Source organism: Phyllostomus discolor, chromosome 6 (assembly GCF_004126475.2).
Source record: "Phyllostomus discolor isolate MPI-MPIP mPhyDis1 chromosome 6, mPhyDis1.pri.v3, whole genome shotgun sequence".
NCBI classification, from domain to species: Eukaryota; Metazoa; Chordata; class Mammalia; order Chiroptera; family Phyllostomidae; genus Phyllostomus; species Phyllostomus discolor.
In genome coordinates this window covers 57,255,481-57,268,161 of record NC_040908.2, presented here as the reverse complement: position 1 = coordinate 57,268,161, position 12,681 = coordinate 57,255,481, and the positions used below count along the sequence as shown (strand labels likewise).

Here is a 12,681-nt window from a genome sequence, read left to right as displayed (position 1 = left end):
GACATGATAGTATACATAGAAAATCCTATAGACTCTACCAAAAAACTGCTTGACCTAATAAATGAATTTGGCAAAACAGCGGGATACAAAGTCAATATCCAGAAATCAAAGGCATTTCTGTACACCAACAATGAAACAGCAGAAACAGAGATCAAGGAAAAAAATCCCATTTGAAATAGCAAAAAGAAAAATAAAATATCTAGGAATAAACCTAACCAAAGAGGTAAAAGACCTGTATTCAGAAAACTACACAACACTGAAGAAAGAAATCAAGGAAGACACAAACAAATGGAAACATATACTGTGTTCATGGATTCGAAGAATTAATATCATGAAAATGTCCATACTACCAAAAGCAATTTACACATTCAATGCAATACCTATTAAAGTACCAATGGCTTATTTCACAGACATAGAACAAACACTTCAACAATTTATATGGAACCATAAATGACCCCGAATAGCTGCTGCAATTTTGAGAAAGAAGAGTAAAGTAGGAGGGATCACAATACCTGACACTAAACTATACTACAAGGCCACTGCAATCAAAACAGCCTGGTACTGGCATAAAAACAGGTACATAGACCAATGGAACAGAACAGAGAGCCCAGAAATAACCCCAAGTCTCTATGGTCAATTAATATTTGACAAAGGAGGCAGCAACATTAAATGGAATAAGAATAGCCTCTTCAACAAATGGTGTTGGGAGAACTGGACAGCCACATGCAAAAAAATGAAACTTGAGCACCAACTTACACCATATACAAAAATAAATTCAAGGTGGATAAAAGACTTAAATATAAAACGTGACACCATTAAAGTCCTAGAGGAGAACGTAGGTAGGAAAATCTGATACTTCACGAAGAAACTTTTTTACTGATGTGTCTCCTAGAGCAAGGGACACAAAGGAAAGAATAAACAAAGGGGACCTCATCAAAATTAAAAGCTTCTGCACAGCTAAAGAAAACAGTATCAAAATTAAAAGAGAACCAACTGTATGGGAAAACATATTTGCCAATGATACCTCAGACAAGGGTTTAATCTCCAAAATATATAAAGAACTTACACGGCTCCACTCTAAGAAGACAAGGAATCCAATTAAAAAGTGGGCAAAGGACTTGAACAGACACTTCTCCAAGGAGGACATACAGAAAATCCAAAGACACATGAAACAATGTTCAATATCGCCAGCTATCAGAGAGATGCAAATTAAAACCACAATGAGATACCACTTCACACCAGACAGAATGGCCATCATAAACAAAGCAACAAACAACAAGTGTTGGACAGGTTGTGGAGAAAAGGGGACCCTAGTGCACTGCTGGTGGGACTGCAGACTGGTACAACCACTATGGAAAGCAGTATGGAACTTCCTCAGAAAACTAAAAATGGATCTGCCTTTTGACCCAGCAATTCCACTGCTGGGACTCTATCCTAAGAATACTAAAATACCAATTCAAAAGAACCTATGCATCCCAATGTTCATAGCAGCACAATTTACAATAGCTAGGTGCTGGAAGCAACCAAGATGCCCATCAGTAAATGAATGGATCAAAAAACTATTGTACATTTACACAATGGAATTCTATGCAGCAGAAAGAAAGAAGGAGCTCCTACCCTTTGCAACAGCGTGGATGGAGCTGGAAAACATTATGCTTAGCGAAACAAGCCAGGCAGTGAAAGACAAATACCATATGATCTCATCTTTAACAGGAACCTAAATAACAAAACAAAGAAATAAAATATAACCAAAGACACTGAAATAGAGGACAGGCTGACGGTGACCGGAGGGGAGAGAAGAGGGAATTTAAGGGGACAGTGGGAAGGGTTCACAGGAACAAACTTAAAGGACACATGGTCATAAACTAAGGGGAGGGTGGTAATGGGAGGGAAGTGGGGAGGGTGGGAGGGGGGACTGGATTGGGAGTAAAAAGGAGAAAACTGTAGTTGAACAATGATTAAAACAAAAAAAATTTTAAAAAGAATATTAGACAGCCATAAAAATGAGATTTGCCATTTGTGACAACATAAGTAAATACTGAGGACATAATGCTAGGTAAAATTAGACAGAGAAACGCCAACCCCCCCACCCCCCCCAAAAAAAACCTTGAGCTTCTGGATATAGAGAACAGATTGATCGTTATCCAAGGTAAAAGGTGTTGGTGAAATGACAAAAGGGAGTCAAAAGTAAAAATTCCCAGGTATAAAATAAATAAGTCATGAGGATATAATAATTTTTAAACATTGCTAAGAGAATAGATCTTAAAATCTTTTATCACAAGAATAAATTTTTATATTATATATGGTGATGGATATTAACTAGACTTTCTAGAGTAATCATCTCACAATATATACAAATATAGAATAAAAATAAAATATAAATATGAAAACAGCATTATAATTACATAAAAAATACAAGAAAAATTGTTGAGTGCCAAATAGAAGTTTCCAGACATTCATCAGCATTTAAAGCAATGTTCATCCACTTATTGCCTAATAAGGCTGAATTCAGAAAATTCCTTAAATTATCTCAAAAATCCTAAATATCTAACATATGTTTCTGAGCATCATGCAAGACGTTTCTAAGGAAGTTTCAAGACCCAGATTTCATGAGTACAGATTCAGTGACATGATACACTTTCCCCACGTATGAACAGACGAGAGAAAAGGGATAGAAAAGATAGCTGGGTCATTTTGTGGGGTGGAGAATCAAAATTGCTCATTTCCTTCTGTTTATATGCCAGGTTGTGTAGCTGTCCTTCTAGTTGTTGGGTAATAACCAGTATCTTTAAGAAAGGACCCTGAATTCAGCTTATATGACAAGCATTTTCTTTTAATGTTATTGTGTAGGCTGGAGTAAAATTTAAAACTCCTTTAGACATCAGAGTGTCTACAGCAGTGCTGTTCAAGAGAATTTTTGTAATGATGGACATGTTCTGTAATTCTGCATTGCCCAATATAGTATCCCCTAGTCATATGGACTATAGAACATTTAAAATATGGCTCATGGGAATACAGAAACTCAGTGTAATTTTATTCAAGTTTTTCTATTTTCTAACTTTGCATTTTGAAGTATTTATATATTTCTAGGAATTTGCAAATGTATAAATATAGGGATGTCCAATGCACCATTAATCCAGCATACCCCGGTGTTAACAAATTACATAATGAAATCAGGAAATGAATGCTGATAAAAATTCATGGAGATTATTCAGGTTTCAGTGTTTATCCATGCATTTGTGTGTATGTGTGTGTAAGTTATAGGCAATTATATCACATGTGTAACTTCATGTCACTACTATCACAGTTGAGGCATAGAACACAAGGTTCTCTTGAACCAGTTTTATATAGCCCACCCATCCCTAATGGTAATCATCCCTAGATGGCCCCCAGATGGTAATCACTAATTCTTTTCTCCATCTCTGTAATATTTTTTTTTCATTTCAAGAATGTATGTCAATAGAGTAATGCAGTAGGCACTGATATTTTTCACTCAGCAGAGTTTCCTTGCAATTCATCCAAGTTGCTGCAAGTATTTATTGCTAAGTAGTAGTCTATTATATAGATGAACCATAGTTATTTTAACAATTTACCCAAATAAAGGACATTTGGATAATTTCCAGTTTTAGGCTATTACAAATAAATTAGCATAAATATTTGTATACAGTTTTTTTAGTGGTTGAAAGTTCTCATTTCTCTGGGATAAACACCCAAGTAAGAAATTACTGGACCCTATTATAAATCCATTTCTAGTTCTAAAAGGAACTGTCAATTTTGCAATTTTATTTCATCATAAAAATGTTTTAAAAATCTGGAGCTGGCATTACAGTCAATTGGTGGAAGACTGAAAGCTTCTCTTCCCTATGATCAGAAAGACAACAAAGATGCCACTTTGCTACTTCTATTCAACATACTCCTGGGAGTCATAGCCAGGACAATTAAGCAAGGGAAAGAAATAAAAAGCATCCATATGAGAAAGGAAGAAGTAAATGATCTTTGTTTACTGACAACATGACTTAGATATAGAAACCCTAAGCTTTCTACCAAAAATTAGAATAAATGAATCAAGCAGTTATAGAATACAAAATCAACACACAAACATCAGCTGTAGCCCTGGCTGGCATAGCTCAGTGGATTGAGCGCGGGCTGGGAACCAAAGTGTCCCAGATTCGATTCCCAGCCAGGGTACATTCCTGGGTTGCAGGCCATAACCCCCAGCAACCGCACATTGATGTTTCTCTCTCTCTCTCTCTCCCTCCCTTCCCTCTCTAAAAATAAAATAAAAAAAAAAAACACATCAGCTGTATTTCTCTACACAAAGAACTCTCTAGCCCTGACTGGTATGGTTCAGAGGATTGAGTGCCAGCCTGTGAACCAAAGAGTCACTGGTTCGACTCCCAGTCAGGGCACATGCTTGGGTTGCATGCCAGGTCCCTGGTAGGTTTCCTCCGTGAGAGGAAACCATGCACTGATGTTTCTCTTCCTCCCTTTCTCCTATCCTCCCCTTCTCTCAAAAAATAAACAAATAAAAGCTTTTTTTAAAAAAAGAACTATCTAAAAGAGAAATTAAAAAAGCAATCCCATTTGTAATTACATGAAAAAGTACTTAGTAATAAACTTAACCAAGGAGGCAAAAGATGTATATGCTAAAAACTACAAAATATTTCTGAAATAAGTACACAGATATATGTGAAGTTACCCAATGTTCATAGACAGAAGACAATATTGTTAAGATGTTAACACTATCCAAAGCAATCAATGCTATTCTTATCAGGGTCTCAGTATGTTTTTTTCCCAAACAGAAAAATCTGTCCTAAAATTTATTTGGATTCTCAAGGCACCCCAAATAGTCAAAATAATCTTGGAAAAGAACATGGTTGGGGGCCACACATTCCTTGACTTCAAGATTTACTATAAAGCTACAGTAATTAAAACAGTGTAGTAATGGCATTAAGAAAGACCTATAAATCAATAGAACAGAATAGAGAGCCCAGAAATAAACCATCATAAACATGGTAAAATTGTTTTCAATGATAGTCAACAGAAAAAGGACAGTGTTTTCAACAAATGATGTTGGGAAAGCTAGATATCCACATGCATAAGGATGAAATGGGACTCTTATTTTATACCACATACAAAATTTAACTTCAAATGCATAAAAGGCTCTTCATATAAGACCTATAAAACTATAAACTGTAAAAATCTTGCAATAAAATATATAGGAAAAACTTCATGACATTGGATTTGGCAATGATGTCTTAGATGTGACACCAAGAGCACAGGACAAAAAGAAAAAGACAAATCTATCAATTTTTTAAAAATGGTATGCATCAGACAAAACAAAACAAAAGAAAACATACAATCAACAGGAAAAAAGGCAACCCACAGAACTGGAAAAAAGATTTGCAAATCATATACCTGACAAGGAATTAATGTTCAGAGTATACAAAAGCTCCTAAAATTCAACACTAAAACTTAATCAACTTTATTAAAAAATAAGCAAAGGACTTGAATAGACATTTTTCTGAAGAAGATATACAATGGCTAATCAACACATGAAAATATGTGTAACTTCACCTATCATTAGGGAAATCCAAGTCAAAACTACAATTAGATACCATTTCACACACAATAAGATGACTACTATAAAAACAAACAAAAATTTAAAAAATAAAAAAAATAAAAGTGTTGGTGAAGATGTAAAGAAGTTGGAAGCTTTGTGCACTGTTGATGGCAATATAAAATGGCACAGCTACTGTGTAAAACAGTACAGTGGTTCCTCAAAAACTTAAACATACAATTACCATATGGTCCAGCAATTCCACTTCTGGGTATAAACCCGAAAGTACTGAAAGCAAAATCTCAAAGAGATATCTGTACATCCATGTTCATCACAGCATTATTCACAACAGCCTGCAGATCGAATCAATTCAAGTGTCTAAAAATGGGTTAATGGATAAACAAAATATGATAAATACATACAATGAAATATTATTTAGCCTTAAAAAGGATGAAAGTCTGGCACAAACTATAACATGGATTAACCTTGAGAACATTTTGAAATAAACCAGTCACAAAATAGCAAATCTATATGTTTCCACTTGAATGAGATACTTGGAGTAGTCAAATTCTCAGAGATAGAAAGGACAACGGTGGTTCCCAGGGGTTGAATGGAGGGGAGAATGGAGAGTTGACACTTAATAGTACTGTTAACCAATAGTTAACACTGTTGGGGAAGATAAAAACTTTTTAGAGATAGATGGTGGTAACGGCTGCACCTGTGAAGGTGCATATGTGAAGGTACATAATACTATAGAAATATATACTTATACATGGTTAAACTAGTAAATTTAATATATGTAAAAATTTAATTTTTTACATATATATATATATATATATATATATATATATTACCATGATAAAAAAGCAAGTAGACACATGTGGCTAGTGGTTACTGTATTGGACAGCAGAAGTCAAAATGAGCCACAGTCATCTGAATAATGTGAAGGGGCATAGAAATAAGAAATAAATGGCCAATAGAAAAAAAATCTATCTTTTTATCTATCATCTACCTATCATCAACATATATATAAAACAGGCCCAGAAAAGCTAAGACAAGAAATGTGAGCCTTCCTGTTAGTGGAAGATGTGTTGATAAAGGGAATGACCCCACTGGCTATAGGTCCATCTTAAAGTGATGGCTTCCATCCTTTGTGTTTCCCTACCCACCTTTGTATTTCTTATTGTTTTGACTTACACATGTAAATTAAACCAGAGTGTCTATTTTGGGTATTTTAAAAGGTGCTTTGAGAAATCTTGTAATTTTAAAGGTAGAAGTCATCATATCATTCCATCAGGAACATATTTTTTTTTTGTTTTCTTGGAAAGAACATCAAGCCACAGATTTGGGTCTGCTATATAGATTTGTACAATGATTACCTTCTGTCTTTTGGTAATAGGTGACACTTATACAATAGGTGACACTTATACAAATATCTGTAAGCCTTCCTAGGAAGTAGTAAATTTAAAAAAGAAAGAGAGAGACAGAGTCATGGATAACTATTACTATATCACTGCTATCTACCATTGACCAACAATTTATAATTATATCATGAAAAGGTAATAGGTATTAACATAAAAAATCAAGTGTGAGTACATTCTGAATTCATGTGCTCAATATCCAAAATTCTTAAATTTGAAGTTAATCAAAATTAAAAAAGACTCACGCTACTCATTTCTCAAAACATCTAACCTGTCAATACATAATGTAACTTTCCAACAATGAGTATGTAACAAGTGTATTTGCAAATGAATTGAATCATAGAAACCTCTTTTCAGAGCTTGGGTTCCATAAAAATGCTTGGGAAACATCACTTTTACCAATCACCTGGAGCAGTATGAAGACAACACCATAGAATAGTTGAGTAGATCTGTTGAGGGGGTTAATGAGGAGTCAGGTTTGGCTGTGGGGCTGTCAGTTAAACTATTTAAGGAAGTAACATTAATATCATGGCCTTGAAGTTGAAGTACAAATATGTACAAAACTGATAAAGAAACCTAAGGATCAATAAATGTTGACCTTAGGTAGACAAGTTGAGATTTTTATTTCATTCTATGCAAAGAGGAGGTAATAAAAGTTTTGTTACAAAGGGAGCTGAATGGTTCCCTTTAATAGCCAGATGTGATGTGGCATGAACAAATAAGAGTAAAGAATTGGAACTGAAAGACCAGTCAGGTGAACTTAGGCTGAGGTACTGAGGGTCTGAGTGAAGGCAGGAATGGAGTTTGAGAAGAGTGGGGTGATTACATTATTTTTAGTCTTATACTCAGAATTTTAGAGTTACATGTACCCTAAAAGTTATTTTCTTATCCTGAACCCTATTCCTTTCACGATCAGAATTTATGGTTAATCTCAAAGATAACTTGCTTTGTCTCTTCCTCTACAATTAAACTTGGGTTTCTCTCCAGAGCTCTTGCTGTCTCCATACCTCTTGTTTTTGAAAAACAAGACCAGCACATTCTACTTCTTTCCAAAAATGATATAAATATGGATTCACTTCATGCATTATAGTGCCTCTGCCATTGCCCATGAGCTAGAAGTCAAGAATTGAACAAGAGAAAGACAGGAAGCATAATCAGTTTTATCCTTTATGAAGAAGTTATTATACAAATAATGAGGCAGAACCTCTCCAATTTTAATAACAATGCAGTGGATATCATTGAGATTACTGAATCAAATTAATAAGTCAGCTACTGATAAGAATAAAATAATAAGATACTAAATGCAAGGGTATTTCTTGAATTGAAATGCCCTTTAAACATATGACTTCAGAAAAATAGTCAAGTTTTAATTCCTTTAAATAAGACATAAAAGTTCATAGGAGTTATTAGAAATATATAGCTGAAATTATTCCTCCTTGAAGTGGAAAATGCAAGGGCAATAATGATAACGCATATGATCAGATGCAGTGAACTTGGGTGAGAGGCCACAAAAAATGTCTGAAGTCAGCTACCTCTTTGTTAAAGAAGAGACTGTGCAGATGGAGGCAGTGGCAAAACCTCACTTCAAGTGTTCCGTTTCCAATTCACTCTGTCTTTTCTCTGGTCATTAATTACTGTTCTCCTCCCTTTGTCCTCACAAACGAGCACAAAACTGCTCATCAAACAGAGGAAGAAACGATCACCAGTAGTATTCTAGACATTCCATTATTCAAATCAGCATAAAATTACTACGTGAAATCCCTAGGAAATTGAAGTGGCCTTCTTTTCACTTTTAAAACTATACTTTGACTAATAAAAAGTCTGTCTTAGTTAACATCTAACAAGACCTTCTCAAATATCTCTTTTCCTTGAGCACAGTTATATATAATGTACAGCATTATAACTGGCAACATGAGTAGATTCATTATTCACTTTAATGAGAATATTTGTTCAAGTGATGTTATTAATGGATTGCATAATACCCATCAGATAAAGTACTAGTACAATCTTTAAAGCAAGCAAATTAAGTCATCATAGACCTTAAAAAGTAATGACTGAAGCTGCCACAGTAGCATGATTTGTAGAAAATTAAGTCTTAAATAATAGCCCAGGCCGTTTTTCCTACTATTATTTGTGTGTGTGTGTGTGTGTGTGTGTGTGTGATAACTTTGTGAAGCTGACAGAGACTAAATTTACAAATTTGAACTTCTAATGAATATGATGACATTTAAAAGTCTCAAAGGTCACCCAAATAACAGTAAAATCATTCTACTGAAGTCAAAATCAATTCTAAAATATTTGGAGAATGGGCCAAGTAATGTTATTAGTACATATTGGCCAGAGGCAAAGGTCAAAGGGTAGGGGAGATGAGGTAGAAATGTTCCCTATTTTATTATAACCTATAATCAATTGCAGCATTTTCTTATTAGAGACATTCAGCAATCATTACAAAATTGTTACCCACGAGGTGATGTTTTGACATTGCCATATATATTACATAGTTTTGATAACAGATATCATGTGGAATCATTAAAACATCCTTGCTTACATGTGTCTGTGTGTGCCTGTGTTCCCAGGAAAAAAAATCTACAGTATAATAGTAGCTTACCTTTTTATGGCAGCATAATTTACAAATGCATTATCTCTTTGGATTTTAAACTCATCCTGTGAAGTTTATAAGAAATGTATTATTTCCCCATTTTGCAAATAAAGACTATAAGGGACAGATCTAAAATTATCTGGTATTTGGACTAAAAATCAAGGGATCTTTTCATTGAGCTTTGCTTTGCCTTAGTTTGACCTTTGTGTGGTAGGAAGGACAGAAATGTTACCTCCCTTTAAAGAGGAAACTAAAAATATAATGGCAGAAACAGCAATGACCCGGATGAAGAAAAGGCTCCTGACAAAATTCTGACTGGTCTCTTGATATTTTAAAAGCATTGCTCAGAGCAAAAAGGAACAAAACATACACAAGTTTTAATTAACCTGTCAAAATTATGAAATCAGTTTGTTGAACCTGATTCTTTGAACATAAGAGAAAAAATGAGCTGAAGTTAATACTAGAACATGGTCTAGCATTAAAACATATCACATGTATATATGTACACTCACACAAATGCATAAACATATTTTCCCAAGAGGATATGAACAAATCATTCACCTTATCTTCAGAATATTTAGGTACACTGCAAAATAGCACAGACCAAAAAATAAACCAGCCAATCCCCAAAGGTTTGAAGACTGACTTTGCATAGATAATTAAAACAATAATAATTATAAAAATGAGCCTCTTTTCCCTACCCAAAAAAACCTATCTGCTAAGAATTAGGTTCAGATCATTTTGACTTACACATGTAAATTTTATAATATCTGTACCCAGCTTTTATGTAATATTTTAATTTTTCAGCAAGGTAATATACACTGTTATGCTTCTGGGTTCAATGAGAAAATCTTCAGCTCTATCCCTGGGCCTCACCTTGTGAAGTCTGTCATTTCCATCATGATCATACACATCTGCTTGGCCAGCACAATTATATCATTGCCGCTGTCATCCCATTTGGCCACTTCAGCATCCAGCTTGCTTTTCTCTTGGTGGAATATTTCCACCTGCTCAGCTATTTTTGCCTTCTCCTCCTGTGGTAGTTGCGCCATGATGGCCTGTGTGGGTTACAGAAAAGTGTGACTAATAGTGACAGCAGAAATACAGACAGTAGGTTGGCTGGCTCTACCTCCAGTTAATGGCAGAGTCAGATCTGACACGATTTATAGGCTGCACCTCCATTCTGGAAAGTATGTTTCCTCCATCTGGGGGAAGGAAAAATCACAGACATCTGATAAGGTCCCCAAACTCCCCGTCCCCACTCCCACATACAAAAAATACAGAGATCCAAAAGCACATGCACATTGACAGTAACAGAACTTCTCTGTTGCTTTGATGACATATGTTTGTTCAAAAGAATCTATTCTTGACAAATTTTATATTTGGTCTCAGGAAACTTTTACCAGATGAAAGAATGCACCTCTTTCAACACCGAAATCTGTTCTGAGAAGGGAAAGAAGAAAATAGGCCTTCTGTCGCTAAGGAATTTTAAACACTATCCGAGCATCCAAGTGCAGTGGGGTGGGGAGATTTCCTATGAGTGTTAGTGAAGGAATCTATGGTTGGATGTCAAACAAAAGTCTCCTACCCAGAGCATTTCAGGGATGGCACACCAATAATTCTCAGCCCTCTTCCACTGCCTTTATGGAAATCCTGGTATGACTGAGGCTCCCTGTAGAGTCTGTGAATATGTAGACAGAGATGCTGGGATGGGTTAAAATATAGGATTAGAAAGCAAAGGTTGATTTTCAATAGTCTGTAAGCAAGGGAATATAGAAAGGCAATAACAAGTCAATTCTCATTTCTCATGGATTCTTTATTTGCAAATTTACCTACTCTTTAAAATTTATCTACCCTAAATCAATACTTGCCCAGAGCTGAAAAAAAAAAAAAATGAGGCACCTGAAGTGTTTATTCCCAGATGAGGTTAAAAGAGGTATTCTTTCTCTGTCTTCTTGTTTCACCACTCATCCTATAAACAAGCATCCCTCCTGGGATATATTTAGTGCCACATTTTCCATATCTCTGTACTTTCTGTTGGTGATTTTGCTATATAATGTGGCCCCCAAGCATAGAGCTGGAGTGCTGCCTGGTGTCCTGTGATGCACCTTATGTAGCAAATACATACATTAGATGTACTTCAGTCAGGCATGAGTTAGTGCTCTTGACCATGTGGGTTCAAAATAAGTGAATCACAATTATAATATAAGGTATCTAAACAAAAATGGTCATTAAACAACATTATATATGATTGATTGAAGAAAGTGTTGAGAATAGCAGCTCTCAGGAACCTAACCCTGTGTTTCCTCTAGCTGCAATAATTCAATATTGCTAATTAAGCATTCATGGTGACTATAGAACATAACTACCATGAATAAAGACAATCATCTGTATTTCATAAGCACTATTTATGTAGCAGGCCCACACCAAAATGTTTGACACCATCTCAGTTCACCCTCACAGAACTGTGTGCAATCTGCTTCACAGAAGGAGCAGGTGAGTAAGAATATTAGCTCTAGTATCCCTGTGGTTTTGGCATGCATGTGTTCTCCAGAAAAGAGAGCAAGAACTCATGATTTGAGAGACCTACAACTTTTGCATAGAACAAGTAAAATAACAGGAACAACTGCTCCCTAAATTGTAAACTCTGAAGTGTGAGTGAATTGTTTGATGAAGAGGTAGCAGATAACTAGTAGAAATATCAGTGGACACAAGCTCAGAAAAACTGGTCTCAATCAGGCCCTGTCACTGAGTTGGTTTAATGCCTCATTGCTACTGGATCATGGTTTTACATCTTCAGATATAGTGTAAGAATAATAAACAATTACCTCAGAATGTTATGATGGACAGCAAATAAAACAAATGTGTTTTATCTGACAAAAAATGAAAGTAAGCATGTGTGAGATTATTGTTAACATTATCTAATCATCATTTCTGTATTAGTTTTCCTTTCCAGTTACCCCCATAACTTATTACTTAGTTGCTATCAAAGGCAAGAATTGGACCCAGAGTCTATATGACTCTCTATGAATAAAAGATTGAACTGAAACCCAGCCATATATTTACAGGGTACTGTGCTGAGAAGCCATGTATGTCAAAAA

At 35.2% G+C, this 12,681-nt stretch overlaps 1 protein-coding gene across 3 annotated transcripts in view; it reads right to left on the bottom strand.

The window, feature by feature from the left end:
• CTNNA2 (catenin alpha 2) overlaps positions 1 to 12,681 on the bottom strand; it is a 1,115,426-nt gene that overhangs the window by 55,322 nt on the left and 1,047,423 nt on the right. For all 3 annotated transcript variants that reach the window (XM_036028216.1, XM_036028217.1, XM_028515274.2), the window contains exon 15: positions 10,457 to 10,638. In XM_036028216.1, coding sequence (XP_035884109.1) covers positions 10,457 to 10,638 — 182 coding nt within the window. The remainder of the gene's footprint in view (positions 1 to 10,456; positions 10,639 to 12,681) is intronic.